Source organism: Ursus maritimus, unplaced genomic scaffold (assembly GCF_017311325.1).
Source record: "Ursus maritimus isolate PB19 unplaced genomic scaffold, ASM1731132v1 scaffold_23, whole genome shotgun sequence".
Lineage (NCBI taxonomy): Eukaryota > Metazoa > Chordata > Mammalia > Carnivora > Ursidae > Ursus > Ursus maritimus.
The window spans coordinates 39,052,674-39,069,820 of NW_024424786.1; the positions used below are offsets into that span (position 1 = coordinate 39,052,674).

A 17,147-nucleotide genomic window follows, 5' to 3' on the forward strand; every position below is an offset into this window, starting at 1 on the left:
GCTCTAGTCCCAAAGTCTTTCAAAACCTAGGGCACCTGGCTGGCTCAGTATGAACATGTGACTCTTGATCTCAGGGTTGTGAGTTCAAGCCCCACGTGGGGGGGGGTTGGGGGGACAGAGCTTACTTAAAAAACAAAACAACCGGGGCGCCTGGGTGGCACAGCGGTTAAGCGTCTGCCTTCAGCTCAGGGCGTGATCCTGGCGTTATGGGATCGAGCCCCACATCAGGCTCCTCCGCTATGAGACTGCTTCTTCCTCTCCCACTCCCCCTGCTTGTGTTCCCTCTCTCGCTGGCTGTCTCTATCTCTGTTGAATAAATAAATAAAATCTTTAAGAAAAAAAAACAAAAACAAAACAACCAAACAAAATGTACAAGCCCTATAAATGATCTTTTCCCTGCCTGTCTGATTTTTACCTGCTACTAATTTCCCACTGGCTCACTCTGCTCCAGCCACACTGCACTTAACTTTTCGCAGTTCCTCAAACATCCCAATCATGTTCCTACTTGGGGGTTATGCACTAGCTGTACCCCCAGCCTGGAATGCCCTCAGGTATCCACGACTTGCTCCTCGATGCAAATATTATCTCATGTTTGCCTTCCCTGAGTATCCTAGTTAAAACACAAACTCCTGACCTTTCCTATCCCCCTTCCCTGCTTATTTTCCTCCAGAGAACTGATATCATCTACCTTATTATAAATTTTACCTATAAATTTTAGTTTATTATCTGCTTCCTCCTTTTAGCATACAAGTTCTGTGAAGGCAGTAACTTTGTTTGTTAGGTTGTTTTCTTTGCTGTGGGGGAGGGGCAGTGCCTAGCCTATGGTGGGCACCCAATAAATATCGCTTGAGCACCCGTTTGGGGGCCACCGCTGCACTGAGCACTGAAGATGGGATCATGAGCAAAACCTGACAAAGTCTATGAAGCTTAAGTCTTGGGCAGCGGTTGTCTCGTTTTCGCAAGTAGGACCCTTCCTGGGGAGCTCTCAGGAGACTGGCTCCACCCCTGGAGATCGATCCTGGATCCTGGGGTAGGGCGTAGGGTGTGTACAGCGCACACAGCTCCCCAGGGAACTGTGATGCAAGGAGTCACATTGGTCTGCGGGGACGGCGGCACGTCTGAGGTCTGATTTCCACAGCACCACCCGCTCTCCATTAAACAGTTGTTACATGTCTGTCTCCCCTCTAAACAGTGAAGTTTTGGACTGCTTCTCTGTGGGGCCCCCGGGCTCAGCGCAGCGTAGACGCTGGTAAATGTTTACTGAGACTCAGAGCGAATGAATGGAGGGTGAATGAATAGTTAGAAGACGGATGAATGAATAACGGGACATCGGTTAGAGAAGGAATTTCAAGAGTTCACGATCTCGAGGGTGGGAACGTTTCCAAAGAGTTCCCCCTGTGCCCGAGGGTGGCAAGAGCGGCTGGGGCTTCCGAGGTCACGACGCGTTTGGTCCTGTGCGAAGGTGGCTGCTCCGCCGGCGGCCCTGGGCGGGGCCGGCCGCGGAGGAGAGGAGCTCAGCGGTTAGCGCTGCCACACACCCTGCTGCCTGGCAGCGCGCTTCTCCCGGCCAGGCGCGGCCGTTGCCATAGCTACAGACACAGCCAGGAGAGGAGGGGGCGGGCCCGGGAGTACGTCATTCCCAGCGCGACGCTGCTCCGCGCCTCCCGCCTCTTTCGGGTGCGAGACCCTCGGCCCGCCTCCCTGGCTCTCCACCTGCGCGCTTCCCCCGCTCGCGCCCTCCCCCGCTCTGCGCCGGCGCGGTGCCCGCCAGGGCGCGCAGGGGAGCCCGCGAGGCGCATGCGCGGTGCGGGGCCCGCCGCCGGTCTGGTGTCGCCGCCGCCGTTGCTGCAGTTGCCGCCTCCCTGCCGGCAAGTGTGGGAAAGGAGAAGCTGAGGGCCGCCGCCGCCGTTGCCGCTATGGGGGTGAGTGAGGCAGGGAGAGGAGACGCGAGGGCCCGGAGCGCTCCCCGGTCCCCTCGACCCCTGCGCCCCCATTGTTCCTTGAACCCCCCTCACGTGACCCCGACCCCCTCCGGCCTCACGTGACCCCCAACCCCCACATGACCGATTCCACATTCTAGCTACACTCGGCGCAGCCCGGCCCTTGCTTTGGGCCCTTTCCAGAGCCCCACCCCCTTAGGTGTCCCCCGCCCCTCGCGTTGCGGCCCCCCCCCCCCCGCCTTCCTGGCTGACCTGTTATTTTCTTGGCCACCCCTTAACCCCCGCGCGGTCCCTCGGGTACCCCCCGCCCCCAGGGATCACCCATCACCTAGTTGTCACGGGCTTCGCGACTTCCCACATCCTAGGCCGTCCCCGGCTTGCAGGGAACTGAGGCCCAGAGAAGAGGCACCCAGCCAAGGTCACACAGGCAGTGAGCAGGGGCCAGACCCTGCCTCGGGCCTCCCCAGCCCTCGGCCGCTGGCGGCGCTTCCCGCTACCCGGATTCTCGGTGAAGCCGGTTCTCCTACACTCTTTCCTGACCTCTCCACCAGGTTCCTCCTGCTCCTAAAACGTCCTCTTCCCTTCCAACGGAGGCCTGCTCTTCTAGGCCTCCCAGATACACCAGAGTGGTTTTGATTCTTACTGGGGTCGTTAGTAGTCTTAAGTGCTGCAGGTGGCTTTGCATGCGGGAGCGGTGCAGAAGGTGAGCAGGGAGGGTGTTGATGGGGGGAGCACTGATGGCTCCAGCCGCGGATGGGTAGTGACCACCTGTTCTGTGTGAGGCAACCGGGAGGTGCGCCCTTCCCTGGCATGTGCCCATAGAGGGCTGGGCAGAAGTTACTCAAATATTTGTGTGAGTTCACCTTCCTAAGTTCCAGTTAGAGTAGTATCAGGCACTCTCCTGAAAATGGAACTGGCCCTCCCTAGTACTGTGTAGATTAGTTTTTACCCGGAATTTTCACCATCTTTAGGGAGCCCTGACTGGGGCGCCAGAGATACCTCAGTTCCAGCCCCATCTTCACTGGCTGGTAGCATGATACTGTGCCAGTGACGTGGCCTTTCTGAATTTGAATTTCCTCTTCTATGTAATGTGGATGATGATACCCGCCCCCCCATAGATGTGAGAATTAAATGAGATAGTGGGTGCAGATAGCCACGTGAAATTGTGGCTGTTGTTTTTGCTTGTATTCTCACCTGTATTGTAGTTACCTAAAATAGATGTGTGCTATTTTTAACCCATTGGTTTGTCCCTCCTGTTGTTAACCTAGATTTTCTCTCACTCAAGTGGTTATTGACTGAACAAATCAACTTGTTAGATAAAAATAGTCGTTTAATCCATGTCGAAGCACTTTGTATAATCCACATCAAAACACTTTCATCTTGTTTCAGCAAGGAATTTGGGGTACTGTGTACTTGGTATGTGGAAAATCAAGTCTGGAGACCTTAGGCATATTTAACCCAGGTTTTGGTGAAAGGTCCCAAACCCCAACTCTTGTTGAAACGAGGTAAAAATCTGTGTGCGTAGTATCACTCAGTGTCTATGCAGCACCAGCCGCTACAGACTGAGCAGCAAACAAGAAGCATCACGTGCCATTCTGGTTCAACGCTTCCTCATTGGTTGAGTTGAAAGAACAAGACTCAGAGATACTGCGACCCTTGCTTCCTTCGGGGCCTCCATGTTATTACTCATACTCTACAGATGTGTTTCTCAGAACGGCCCCTGCCTAGTCTCTTCTGGCCTACAACTCACTGCAGCAAAGTCCCTGAAACGATGCTGGAACCCTCTCATTATCCTCATTCCTCCTGGGTGGGGCCTGTGGACTCCCCACCTCAGTGTCAGGAAGGTCAGTGTTTGTGGCAGGCACCGTCTGTGGGAGGGCCCTGCTCCATTTGACAGATAACCTCAGGCTAAGAGAGAGTAGCATCAGATGGAGCACCGTTCCCTTCAGAGTTCTTTCCCTCTTGCTGCCACAGACGTGTTGCCTTTTAGGAATTAGAATGCACATCTCTGGCTCCCTTCATCAAAAACAGAGATTTTTTTCTGGATCCTGGATGCTATGTGTGGTGAAGGTACTGACACTGAAAATCTAAGAGATGCCAAATCTCTCTTCTGAAAGGTGCCTCCTGCCCCCATCTGTGTGCTTGTTTTCTGAATTTCTCTGTGGCCTGGTAGTCCTAACTGCATGTGGAGATACTACTTTGAGAGGAATAGCAGGGGGAGGGGTTTCACAGCTGCGCGTGAAGACACTTGTGTCACACTTTATAAAAAGTGCTGGGTAAATGTAGTTGATGTTGTGGCAGAAGCATGGATTTTAGGGTTCAGACCTGGATTTGAATCTTGGGTGATTCATTCAACAGGTATGGACTTAGTACCTACTGTTTGCTGAGCACTGGGTGTACGTTGACTAACGAAGCCAGTGTGACCTCTACCTCATGGGGTGTTACAGTCCGGTGTGAGTGGAGGGAGCGGGTGGCAGGGAGAGACCTCTTTGGGAATTTTGTTCACTGGCTCTGTGACCCTAAAAGTTCCCTCACGTCTCTGTGCTTCCGTTTTCTCATCAAAGAAGTGGACACACATAACTTGTTATTACAGAGATTACAGTGAAGCCTCTTTATTAAAGCATTAGCAGAGTGCGGGGCGCTAGTAGGTCCTCGTAAACAGAAGTCCGTATTTTTATACCTAGTACATTGTATCATTTTGTCTTCACAACAGCCCTGTGAGGTATAGATGTTGTTAGCTCCCTTTTACGGCTGAAATCGAGATCCAGAGAAACTAAGTAACTTGCTAAAAAGAGATTAAGTAACTTGCCCAAAGTCACACAGCTACTAAGTGGAAGAGCTGAGAATCAAATCCAAGTCTCTTGACTCAAAATCCCACACTCTTTTTATTATCTAAAGCTCCCTTGGGAAAGACACTTAACCACAATGAGCTTTACTGTTCACTGTGCTTATTTCCCATTTTAATTAGGAGAATTTTCCTGTGTCCCTGCAGGATAGCCTTACCTCCACAAGGCAGGGCAAAGCTAATTAGAACAGTAGGAGACCACTTTTCTTCGTGTGTGCTGGGTTTGGGGGAGAGCCCCTGCCTGTCCGCCCTGGCCTGCTGCAGCCACATAGCCCATGTGCAGGCAGCGAAGCACTTAGGGGTCGCTTTCATTCTCTGCCGTCTCGGGCCGTGGCAGCCTGGAGCCTCGCTCTGAGGATTGTCTGGCTGGCCTGTTCCCTTGCATGAATGAGCCCGTAAATCTCCTGGAGGCCTGGGGTTGGCCCTCCTGCTGCTTGTGCTTAGGAATTACTTACTTCATGGTCTTAGACATGAGATGCTGTGGAGGGAACCCACGTTTCAGTGCTTTCTGGGTCCCGGGAGTCACACTTTCCTTCCAGCACCTTTGATCTTTCAGCTCTGTGTTGTGTGAGGAGAGAACTAGTGTGCAGGCTGGAGGAGGGGCGCTTGCCTCTACTGTAGAAGTGACTTCTGACCTGTCCTTTCAGCTATTCGGCGAGGCCAGCATTAGTGTCCCCATTTTTCCAGAGATGGACTTGCTTTCACAGGTCATGCAGGGGCAGCAGGAGGAGCAGTGGCCTGGCCTGAGTGATGTCAGGGCTCATGTTCTTTCCTGGAGACTGGCTGTCTCGGGTTTCCTTACCCCTCCCTCTGTGTAGAGGTAGGGCCTAGGGCAGCACTGTGCTCGCATGGCACGTCAGCCGTCACCAAGCCAGAAGAAAGGTGATGAGAACTGAATTGCTGAGTGGCTACCTTAATGGCTCCTGAGGTCTGAACTTCTCAGGCAGGACTGAGAAGGAAGGTCTTTTACACCGATGTCAGCCTTCCCATTGGGAGACAACAGGGCTGGTGGAACAAACACTAGATCCGGGACCCAACCCCTGGGATTAAGTCCCCCACTACCATTTACTCTTGGGGGAACTCTGAACGAGTTACACCATCCCTTTGAGCCTCAGTTGCCTTGCGTGGGAATGGAGGTGCTGGTTTTTGCCCTGAGAATTGAAGCAGATGTTTGCGAAAGTACTTTTCGAGCTGAGTGTATCTCGCAATGTTGTTTTGAAATTCAAATTCCCAGAGAAAACAGTGGGTGCCCTAAAACCTGTGTGTGGTCGAGAGGGGTTTGTTCTGTCCACTCCAGTCCCAGCCTTATGAAGACAGTGTGTTCTCTTCTGTTCGCTCCTTCCTTGAGGGAGGTGAGGATGGGATCTAGCCGGGCTTCCGGCACAGTGCTCAGCAGGCTAAAACAGCTGGTGCTGGCAAGTTTACACCTAGAAGAGCAATCCGTGTGAATTCTTGGTGTCTGACCTCTCGCCTCCTGGTCCCTTGAAATAAGAGTTAGGCAGTGGCATTCCTTGGAGGGCCGAAGGTAGAATTTATCCCAGAAACTTTTCCAGCATCTGGTTTTCGACTCGCCCTCTGCTGGTGCCAGCGTTGGGGCTACGGCGCAGCTGGAGGGAGTACAGCCTCTCTCGGGTGAGCTCAGGAAACCGAGAGGTGGAGTCAGAAGAGGCAGTGAGGTGGGTAAAAAAGCAGAGCCATCCCTCCAGTGCCTTTGGGTGCCTTCTGGATTTGGGCTGGGGAGGGTGTGAACAACTCTGGATGCATGTGCTGCCCTGGTCTTCCTTGGGAGTGAGAAAGAGAACTCGCGTTGGTTGAGCGTGTGCCGGAGTCAGTCTCCCCGACCTCCTACCTCAGAGAAGGTGTTATGAGCCTCACTCACCTCATTCATCAGATGAGGGAAGGAGACACAGAGAAGGACTGTTACCTGAACACCACTCTGAAAAGCAGGAAGAGGCTCTGGGTAGGGTCTGTGAGATTCCAGAGTGTGGGCTCTTTTTCCTGTGTTACTAGCTTTTTACAACAGGGTGAGAGGGTCCACGTAGGCCTGAGAGAACCCCACGTGAGCTTTAAACGGGATTTGCTCTTTATGCAGTTATGGGTGCCTCTGTGCAAGGACACTCTCCCTTTGCTCCCCCCTGACCATGTGTCAGCATGGCCTCTGTCCCCAGGTGAACCCCTTGAGGCCCTTGACTCCACCCTTGTCGGCACTAGGTGTGCAGTGTGCCTGCCGCTCATTGCCCTTGGCCGAGCAGTGCTTCTGGGGAACGGTTCTGGCTCCTTAAGCCAGAGCGCCCTGGGCTTAGCTTAGAAAGGGGACCCAGCTCCCAGAGGGGCTCCCCCAGACCAGATCTTTGTCTTCTGAAGCTGGCAGACACTGAGAAGGCTTTGAATAAACTTATACTTAGGAACAGCTGTCAGCGTCTACCTCAGATGCCATCTCCTCCTTGAAACCTGCCCTGCATGCATCTAGAATTAGTCCTTGCTTCCTTAGGAGGGATGGATGAGCGCATATTTATTAGGCACCTGCTGGGGCCAGGCTCTGCTGCAGACATTGTCATGTGCTCTCACTGGGCCCTCACAGTGACCCAGCAGTCCTGAGGGTCAGTACTCTTCTGACAAGGAAGCTGAGAAGTCAGGTGATGCTCCCAAGCTCCCACGACTAGAAGACGCTTGTGTCTTTCCCAACCCACCAAGTGTGCAGCCCCCAGGATTGGAAGTCCCTGCCACTGAAGCCAGGCTGTGGACTCGGGGACTGACTCTAAGGTTCCTCAAAAGGAAAGTCAAGTCTTTGGTCGGCCACAGCCCTTCCAGCCAACTTTGCTTTTCCCTGTTGCAGAGGAAGTCAAGCAAAGCGAAGGAGAAGAAGCAGAAGCGGTTGGAGGAACGAGCAGCCATGGATGCCGTCTGTGCCAAAGTGGATGCTGCCAACAGGGTGACTCCCCTCCTTCCCAAGTCCCTTGCTCCTAGAACTTCAGCTCCGTTTTTCATTTGACTTCTTTTGGCGCCACCCTGTGGCAGCATTTTGTTATTGGCCAGCTGAGGGAAATGAGCGCCGCAGGAGAGTTGCCAGAAGGGTCAGAGGTTGGCCTAGGTGTGCAGGGAAATGTGGATGCAAATGGAAGTGGCTGTGGCGCCTGGGTGGCTCAGTCCGTGGAACGGAGCGTGTGACTCTCCATGTCAGGGTCGTGAGTTCCAGCCCCACACTGGGCGTGCAGCCTACTTACAAAAAGAAAAAGAATGGGGACGCCTGGGTGCCTGAGTCGTTGCATCTGCCTTCAGCTCAGGTCATGATCCCGGGCTCCTGGGATTGAGCCCACATTGAGCCCCATATCATCGGGCTCCCTGCTCAGCGGGCAGTCTGCTTCTCCCTCTGCTCGCAGCTCCCCCTGCTTGTGCTCTCTCTTTCTGACAAATAAATGAATACAATCTTAAAAAAGAAAAAAAAAGGGGCACCTGGGTGGCACAGCGGTTGGGTGTCTGCCTTCGGCTCGGGGCGTGATCCCGGCGTTCTGGGATCGAGCCCCACATCAGGCTCCTCCGCTAGGAGCCTGCTTCTTCCTCTCCCACTCCCCCTGCTTGTGTTCCCTCTCTCACCGGCTGTCTCTCTCTGTCGAATAAATAAATAAAATCTTTAAAAAAAAAAAAAAAAGAAAGAAAGAAAGAAAAAAAAAGAGTAGAAATGACTGGTTCTCTCTGTGGGTCTCCTTCCATACCAGTCGAAGAGGGTCTAGAGGAATTTTTGTTAGTATTTTGCATTTTGGAGAGGAGACCTTCCTGGTAAAATGTGGTATAGTTTTCTCATTCATTCCTTCAAATATTTATTGACTGACTATGAAGTACCAAAGGCTCTGCTGGCACCAGGGCAGGGGGCAACAGCCTGGTTCCGGGGGCCACAGGCAAGGAAGGAGTAGCTGTGAAGCTGAGCACCCAGGTGGCCCCACTAAGAGCAGGCTTGGCTTTCAAACAGAACTGAAGAGATTCTGGTCATCCTTCCTGCTCCCATTTCATATCCCATTTTTTGTTACTCTTTTTTTTTTTTTTAAAGATTTTATTTATTTGATAGAGCATAAGCAGGGGCAGCAGCAGGGAGGGGAGAAGCAGTCTCCCCGCTAAGCAGGGAGCCTGATGTGGGGCTTAATTCCAGGACCCTGAGATCATGACCTGAGCCTAAGGCAGATGCTTAACTGACTGATCCACCCAGACGCCCCAATTTTTTGGTACTCTTTTTTTTTTTTTTTTTAAGATTTTATTTGAGAGAGAATGAGAGCACGAGCAGGGGGAGGGGCAGAGGGAGAGGGAGAAGTAGACTCCCTGCTGAGCAGGGAGCCTGATGTGGGGCTTGATCCCAGGGCTCCGGGATCATGACCTGAGCCTAAGGCAGATGCTTAACCAATTGAGCCACCCAGGCGTCTTTTTTTTTTTTTTTTTAAGATTTTATTTATTTATTTGACAGAGAGACAGCCAGTGAGAGAGGGAACACAAGCAGGGGGAGTGGGAGAGGAAGAAGCAGGCTCCCAGTGGAGGAGCCTGATGTGGGACTCGATCCTAGAACGCCGGGATCACGCCCTGAGCCAAAGGCAGGGCTACCCAGGCGTCCCCAGGCGTCTCTTTTATGACTCTTTTAGCCCACCCAGTAAAGAGTCCACATTTATAAGGAGGTGGTTCACTGACATGATTGTGCCATTTTGGGTTTTGACCCGGTGAGGTTAGTTGAGGGCTTCTTAGAAGTATGCAGTCCGACTCTTGGTTTTGGCTCAGGTCACGATCTCAGGGTTGTGAGATCTAGCCCTGTGTTGGGCTCTGCTCTCAGTGTGGAGTGTGCTTGAGATTCTCTCTCTGCCCCTCCCCTTGTGCGTGCATGCATGTGCGTTCTCTCTTTCTAAAATAAATAAAAATCTTAAAAGAAAAGAAATGTTAAAAAAAGAAGAAGAAGTATATAGGTGGATGGGGCACCTGGCTGGTTCAGTTGGTAGAGCAGGTGACTCTTGATCTCAGGGTCCTGAGTTCAAGCCCCACACTGGGCATGGAGCCTACTTAAAAAAAAAAAAAAATGAAGTGGCCTCTCTCTTTTGAGTCAGGTGACCTACAGGCCAGTATTAGCATTAGGCTAGTAGAGTCTCTTTTTACCTTGTGAAATGAAGCTGACTTAAAGCTCTTGGACCTCCTTACTAGAACCTCGCTACGTGTGATTTCCAAGCTGAGGCAGGGGGAGCGGCGTCTAAGGGCTGCTCCTGGGCCGGGAGCTAAGCCTCCCAGTGTGGGGCTGCACACCATCCCCCTGCCGGGCAGAGCCACACGTGTGTTTGTGCTACTGCTCTTGTCTTTCCCTCCACAGCTTGGAGATCCTCTGGAGGCTTTCCCAGTGTTCAAGAAATATGATCGAAATGGGTAAGTGTTCAGCACTCCTACCTGTTGTCTCCTTGAGTGTCTGAAGGAATTCACTTTCCCAGAGTCTGCTTCCTCCAACCCAAATTTTCTCATTCTTTGTTACAAAAAGGAGAAGCTATGGCGAGTATCTTGTTGATATAAAAGCCCCTGGTTTGGGTGACAAAGGAATCCATAAATGAACAAAGATCGCATAATCTTAGACTGATGTTTCTTTACGATTTGATGTTCTCTCCAAGTGAAGAATCATGAAGCTGAAACAAACTTGAAAAATCATCTAGGCTGATTTCCTCCTTTTATGCAAGGGGGAACCAAGGCCCAGAGAAGCTGTGTAATTTTCTGAGCCACGGAGTTTCTCCCTGGCTGCTGAGGGGGCTTTTAATTCCCGATCTAGGGCTCTTTCCTAGAGTGTATGGTGTAATTCTTAAAAGCCACTTACTGGCTGTGTGACCCTGGACTCTGGACGTAATCTCTCTGTGCCTCCATTTTCTATTTTTATTTTATTTATTTTATTTTAGATTTTGTTTTATTTTATTTTAGATTTTATTTGTCAGAGAGAGAGAGAAAGAGTGAGCACACAAGCAGGGGGAGCAGCAGGCTCCCTGCTGAGCAAGGAGCCCCATGCGGGACACGATCCCAGGACTCTGGGATCATGACCTGAGCTGAAGGCAGATGCTTAACTGATTGAGCCACCCACGCATCCCTGTGCCTCCATTTTTTAATCAGCAGTGGGTCTAAAAATAGATGGTTTCGTCAGGAGGGTTAGGTATAAAGTGCTCGTGCCTGGAGCTTACCAAAACCTAGGTCAGTGTTGGCCGTTATTACTACCGTTATTGTTACTAATCCAATTTACTGCTGTAGGATCTGGGTGAAAGCCCCCTTCCCCTTTCTGTCCTTTTGGTTTATAAAATAGGAAGCGTAATCTGTCTTATCAGAGCTGCTCTTGGCTTAGGGGAAAACGGGGGTTATAGTTTTAGAGAATCACAGCTGTGGGTTTGAATCAGAACTGTGCCTCTGATGAACTGTATTCAGGCAAGCCACACTCCTTAAGCCTCCTTTTTTGGTCTGTTAGATGGAGTGATGAAGCCAAACTTGTAAGATCGTTTTAAGGAGGAAGGAGCGTGGTATCCAGTTCTGTAGGTAGCAGCTGGTATGAGTATTTTAGTGAACAAGATAGACAGATGTAAGCATACAGATTATGAAACGAACGCTTCAGTAGGTGACATCGTAGCTGCTCTCCGTGGCTTTGTCAGAATCGCATAGTATCACGTTACCCCGTCCTTCCTGTGTGTGGTCAGACGGAGTACAGTTCCTCCGCTGAATAGCCTTGCCATTCAGTGTCTGGAAAGTCCTCTGACACAGTTTAGAGATCCCTTACTGTGATGTCTTCTAGTGTTCTATGTTTCACATTCCTATGACTCTCAGAAATATTGGAACAGCCCTGACGCCGGCATTGCCAGCTGACTCTGGGCTCTTTTGGTGCCTGGAATTTTGTGTGCTTTGTGTGGCTGTGATCCTGCTTTAATGTACTTAAAGAACTCAAATAAGAAAAAAAAAGAAAGAGAACTCAGTGTAGTGGAGAATTCATACCTCCAGACCGACCTTTGGAAAATACACGGCTGAGCCAGATGGAAGGCTGTGTTGAGGCATTTCTGACTACAACGTGGTCATTACTTACGAAGAAAGGAAGACTGTTCAGAGCCAAGAAGTTCCGAATGTATGAGGCTGAGCACACGTGCAGCTCATGTGGTGGACCAGACAGCAGAGGTGACAGTCGCTGCCAGTGGGGACGTCCTCTGAGGGGTCGTGTCAAGGGCCACTGGAAGGTCCTGACCCGGGGCCTCTCTGAGGACTGTGTGTCACTGACTTCAGTCTTTTTTTTTTTTTTTTTTTTAAAGATTCTATCCATTTATTCGACAGAGATAGAGACAGCCAGCGAGAGAGGGAACACAAGCAGGGGGAGTGGGAGAGGAAGAAGCAGGCTCATAGTGGAAGAGCCTGATGTGGGGTTCGATCCCAGAACACCGGGATCACGCCCTGAGCCGAAGGCAGACGCTTAACTGCTGTGCCACCCAGGCGCCCCAGTCACTGACTTCAGTCTTGTCAGAATGTGGCACTGCCTGGAGATTGGGGTTCCACATTGGCCAAGGAGCTGAACTGTGATTGACTAATGTTTCCCGTAGAAGTTAATAGATGACGGTACCTTAATGCCTACAGCGTTTGTTAGTGTAGGGAAACAAGCATGGGGTTGGACCCCGCTCCACCCTGTTGGGTCAGCCGAGAGCACCCGCCGTGTCCTCAAAGGAAATGGCAGGCAGGACTCCCCAGGGGGGTTCCGGACCATGGTCTTCTCAAAGGGCCTGAGGTGACCCAGCCACTTTCAAGGTGCCAGGGCTGCCCGGTGAGGAGTCCGTTCAGAGACTAAATGCCTAAGGGCGGGAACTAAAGGCGCTGAGAAGACTCTAGTGTTCATAGCAAAGCGTAGAAGAGAGGCTGGAGAAAGCAAAGAGGTAGCGGAGAGAGAAGTTTACAGAGTGCCGAGGCTGATAAGGGCCTCGCAGGGCAGGCAGGAAATGAGACTGTGGTCAGGGTGGTGGGCTGGCGATGACAGTTGTTAATCTCAGCCCGAAAGGCTTCGTTCCCTCAGCGGCACCTTGCGTAGTCACGTCCCGGAAGGCAGGGTGCAGGCTCGGCTCTTCTCTGTAGAACAGACCAGGCCTGCTGCCCTGCGCAGCCTGCCGCCGGCTCCACACGCCGTCTTTCCCTCTTCTTCAGGTTAAATGTCTCCATTGAGTGTAAGCGAGTGTCTGGATTGGAGCCAGCCACCGTGGCCTGGGCCTTCGACCTGACCAAAACCAACATGCAGACCATGTAAGCACACCCCTACAGGAGGGGAGCCTCACTCCTCCCCTTCTTGGCTTCCCCACCCTGACTGCTGACTGCCCCCACATTTCCCAGGTACGAGCAAAGCGAATGGGGCTGGAAGGACCGAGAGAAACGGGAGGAAATGACGGATGACCGAGCCTGGTACCTCATTGCTTGGGAAAGCAGTTCGGTTCCTGTTGCCTTTTCTCACTTCCGGTTTGACGTGGAGTGCGGGGATGAAGTCCTGTACTGGTAGGCGCCCCAGCTTGGGAGAGGCCGTGGGGAGGACACGTGGGCGCTGCTGCAGGCACTCAGCGGGTGGTGGAGCCCACCGTGCCAGTCTGGGTCTGCGGGCTGCAGGGCCTCAGGCTCCTCTGACGGGCCTTGCCTCCCCGTGCTCACTGCGCTTTCTTCGTCCAGCTACGAAGTGCAGCTGGAAAGCAAGGTGCGGCGGAAAGGCCTGGGGAAGTTCCTCATACAGATCCTGCAGCTCATGGCCAATAGGTAAGGGCGCCTGCCCCGCCGCGTCTGTCGCTCCACTGGAAGGATCTGCTGCTGAGCCATCCACGGTTCTTTGAGCCTCCGTGGAGGACCAGGCTCATAGGAATGTTTTGGAAGAAAGGCATCTAGAACCCTCTCAGTAAAAATACTCCTCGCCCTGCTGTGACTCCAGATTTTGTACATGCGGCTCAATGCAGCTTCTGATGCCTGTTGTGCCTGAATGGGGGGTGCAGAGAGGGAGTGGAGAAGAAGCCAGTCGGGTGGGGGCCCAGTGCCCGTGCAGTCTGATCGCCCCATAACGGAAGCACGGGGTGCTGTGGGTGGCCAGCACGGACGCTAGAGTTGGGGCTCAGGGGGTGATTCTCAGGAGCAAATGGAGCACAGCAGGCAGAGACACAAAAGAGGAGGCATGAGTTAGCATTGGTTTCTCTTTCTGGAAGGTGTTCTCTCTGCTTTCTTTCCAGCACACAGATGAAGAAAGTTATGTTAACTGTATTTAAGCACAATCATGGCGCCTACCAGTTCTTCAGAGAAGCGCTGCAGTAAGGAGCTGGGCCCTGGTGTGGGACCCTCTGGGTGGTACGGGGGGCCTGCCCCAGGACCTTTTTCCTGGTCCCAGAGCTCATTCATCCTGAAGGCTGAGCACCTGGTCCGGTGGTCCGTGGGAGTAACCCGGGGATTGGTGAGATGGCGTGGCGTGCCCTCTGGCCGCGCCCTCACTCCTAGGGCTCTTGTGAACGTGGCGGGTAGAAAAGTTCCCAGGCTGGGAAGGAAGACAGTCAGCTACTGGCAGCCCAGCCTTTCCTCTTGCCTTTCTTGCAGATTTGAAATCGACGACTCTTCCCCCAGCATGTCTGGCTGCTGTGGAGAGGACTGCTCCTACGAGATCCTGAGCCGGAGGACCAAGTTCGGGGACAGCCAGCACTCCCATGCGGGCGGGCACTGTGGCGGCTGCTGCCACTGAGCTCCCAAGCTAGAATGCTCTCTCCAAGGCCTGTCCTCTCCCTGGGCTCACGCCGCTGGCCAAGTACCCTCAGAGCTGTGGCCTCCTTAGCCCTGCGCGTGCCAGGCTGCAGCCTGAGAGCACAGAACCCTGGGGTGGAGTGGTCCGAGCTGCCCGTCCTCCGCTCTCCTAGAAGAACAGAGTGCCCTGAAGGAGCAGAGAGGAGAGGGTGCCGAGGGAGGTGCTGGTGGAGGCCGGGCAGGACGTGGACCCTCTCACAGCGGTTGCCTTCTTGCGCGGCCCTTGTGCCCGTGAGCATGAGGCTCCCCGGCTTCTCTGCAGGTGGATTCCTGACAGGCCCCCTCCCTCCCCTGCCACACACACACTTGGACAAACGGGGTGTTTTATACCCACCTTTATAAAAGTCTGGAGCCCTGGGTCGGGGTCTGGTTGGTCCCCAAGGAGGAATGGACTGAGTGCAAGAGCTGGACGTAGAGATAGGCCTCAGAGAGAGTCCTGTTTCGTAGCCGAATGCGCTGATGGAGACTGCGGGAAGGTCTTTTGTGCCACGACACTGGGAAGCAAGGGAGCTCTTCTAGCTGTGCTTTTATGGACCCACAGTTAGTGTGGAGACATCCCAGGGGACTGGCCGTTAGGAGGAAGGCTTCATCCCTCTCTGCCTCGTTGTCGATGAGAGAATGAGAGGACCAGGAACAAGGTGTGGGCGGGGGCGGCCCCCTGGGAAGAGAGCTGCCTCTCTGGGCTTTCGGACTTTGCTGCATCCTGGCTGAACCTCTTGATCTGGCAGCGACTCGAGTTCTCCCTTCACAGAAACAAGCCACAGGTCCTTCCAGTTCTCCCCGTCGCCCCTCGCCACTTGGCCTCCCCCAGCTCACCTCACCCGATACCTCTGCTCTTACTCTCAAGGGGGAGAATTACATTAGGGACCCCCTCCTCTTCCCCCAGAAGGACCCCTCGTTCCTGGCCTCCTCAGTGCTATTGCCTCTCATATCTTGGTGCTGATCGCTCTCTGAAGGTGGGGCCACCCTCCCTTTTCAGAGAGCCCCCAGCCAGCAGCAGGCCCACTGCCTGCACTCCCCAGCCTTGCCCCTTGCTGCCTCAGTGAGGCCTGGTGCCACTGCCCTGGCTGGCAGCTCCGGCTGCAGCGGGAATGCCTCTCAGTGGCCAGAACCGCTGCTTTCCTCTCTCTCCAGTGTCACCCTGTGGCAGCGGACTGGAGCAGGGGGAGACGGCCTTCCTCTTCTCTCACAGGATAGAGAGGCTGTGGCTCAGAGCTTATGCTCGCCCTGATCTCTGGGCCTTGTGCCCCTTCCAGGGAAGACAATGACCAAATCCTTATCCAGGAAAAAGCACCTGCCACCTCCCCTTGGACATCCTTGAGCTCTGCTCTAGGGAGTGTCTTAAAGGTTCTAGCCTTTGTGAAGTTGCTCTCTTGGAGGTCTGTCTGTTCTGACCTCAGAGTCTGCTCAGACCCCACCGTCTGCCCTGACTCAGGTGGTCTCTGCTGGCGGGTCTCCCTGGAGCTGATCTCGCTTCCCCACTTTCCTGCTCCTTCAGGGCCCTGTGCACACAACCACCTCCACCCAGCCCGGCCCTCCTCAGAGTGCTCTGTGTTGCTCTTGACCCCGCCGCAGCCAGCGGACGTGGCACTTCCTCGGGGAGGGCCTCTCAGCTCTACACTGGAGTAAGCCCGCCTCTGCCCCTACCTTCCGGCTCCCGGGGTCTCTGTGTGGGGAGGGGCGGGGAGAATTTTAAATTGCTGGGAGGAGGCCATTGGCGGGCTCCTTCCGAGAATCATGGAATGACAGAAGCATGTTTAGGAATTTTTTCCTCTGATCCCTGTCTGTTGACACAGAACAGGTAGATATTTATTGTCTTAGATCATGGATTTCTGATACCTCCCACTCAAGGGATCAAAAGGAACCCCGCTGTAAATTCCTCATAAGGTGAGTTCAGTGTATGTTGTCTCTCCACTCCTTGGACACCTGCCGCTGAGCCCACGGGTAGATGGAGTGCTTGGTGCCGCAGCCTGCGCTCGCAGCCTCTGCCAGCCGTCTGCTGCAGGGGGCTCGGGGGGCAGCGCTGGGGCAGGAGACCAGCAGCTCCCTCTGTTTCGGTGTTGAGCCCATTCACTCAAACATGTCTTTCTCCACTTTCCCAGGTCTTGGTTTTTGAGAAACAGAGCAGGCCTTTTGTTCCCCAGCTTTTTTGTGTGTGTTTTGTTTGGGGCATGTTAAAATATTTTTCAAGATTTTTTTTTTTTTTTTTTTAGTTGTATCCACTCTCTTTCAGGTTATTTTTGTTGATGTCAAATGTGTATATGACATGTGTATGGTTCTTTTTAACCCTTTCTGGTTTTTTTAGAGGAAACTGAAGGTAAACTCCTTGATATATATTTTTTTTCTTTAGCAACTTGTTATCACTGGAATCAAAGGGAAAAGTGATCTCTTTTTGCATTGGTTGTATTTGTACGTCACAAATAAAAGACACTTTGTTCAGCTGCTGGGATCGTGTCCTAACTCTGGGTGCCATGGGCAGTGTGGTCTCAGGGGACACCTCCACACTGTCCCAGTGTTGGGCCGGAACCCTGGGAGGCACGAAGCTGTGAGGCCCCCACACCCCTTGCTATGAAAGGAGCCTTGGCCTG

The 17,147-nt window shown here is 53.0% G+C and overlaps 1 protein-coding gene across 1 annotated transcript; it reads left to right on the forward strand.

Annotated features, from left to right (window-relative positions):
• Positions 1 to 1,781: 1,781 nt before the first annotated feature.
• On the forward strand, positions 1,782 to 16,998 carry NAA40 (N-alpha-acetyltransferase 40, NatD catalytic subunit). Its single transcript, XM_040639289.1, has 8 exons — positions 1,782 to 1,922; positions 7,622 to 7,717; positions 10,121 to 10,173; positions 12,946 to 13,041; positions 13,129 to 13,287; positions 13,456 to 13,539; positions 14,001 to 14,078; positions 14,359 to 16,998. Exons 1-8 carry the CDS (start codon positions 1,917 to 1,919, stop codon positions 14,498 to 14,500), a joined length of 714 nt encoding a protein of 237 aa, XP_040495223.1. The 5' UTR covers positions 1,782 to 1,916; the 3' UTR covers positions 14,501 to 16,998.
• The last annotated feature ends 149 nt before the right edge of the window (positions 16,999 to 17,147 follow it).

Bases quoted from the DNA above. Each gene is read 5' to 3' on its own strand.
- NAA40 (XM_040639289.1), top strand. The intron at 13,042-13,128 runs GTAAGCACACCC...CACATTTCCCAG, and splicing joins AAAACCAACATGCAGACCAT to GTACGAGCAAAGCGAATGGG. The intron at 13,288-13,455 runs GTAGGCGCCCCA...TTCTTCGTCCAG, and splicing joins GGGGATGAAGTCCTGTACTG to CTACGAAGTGCAGCTGGAAA.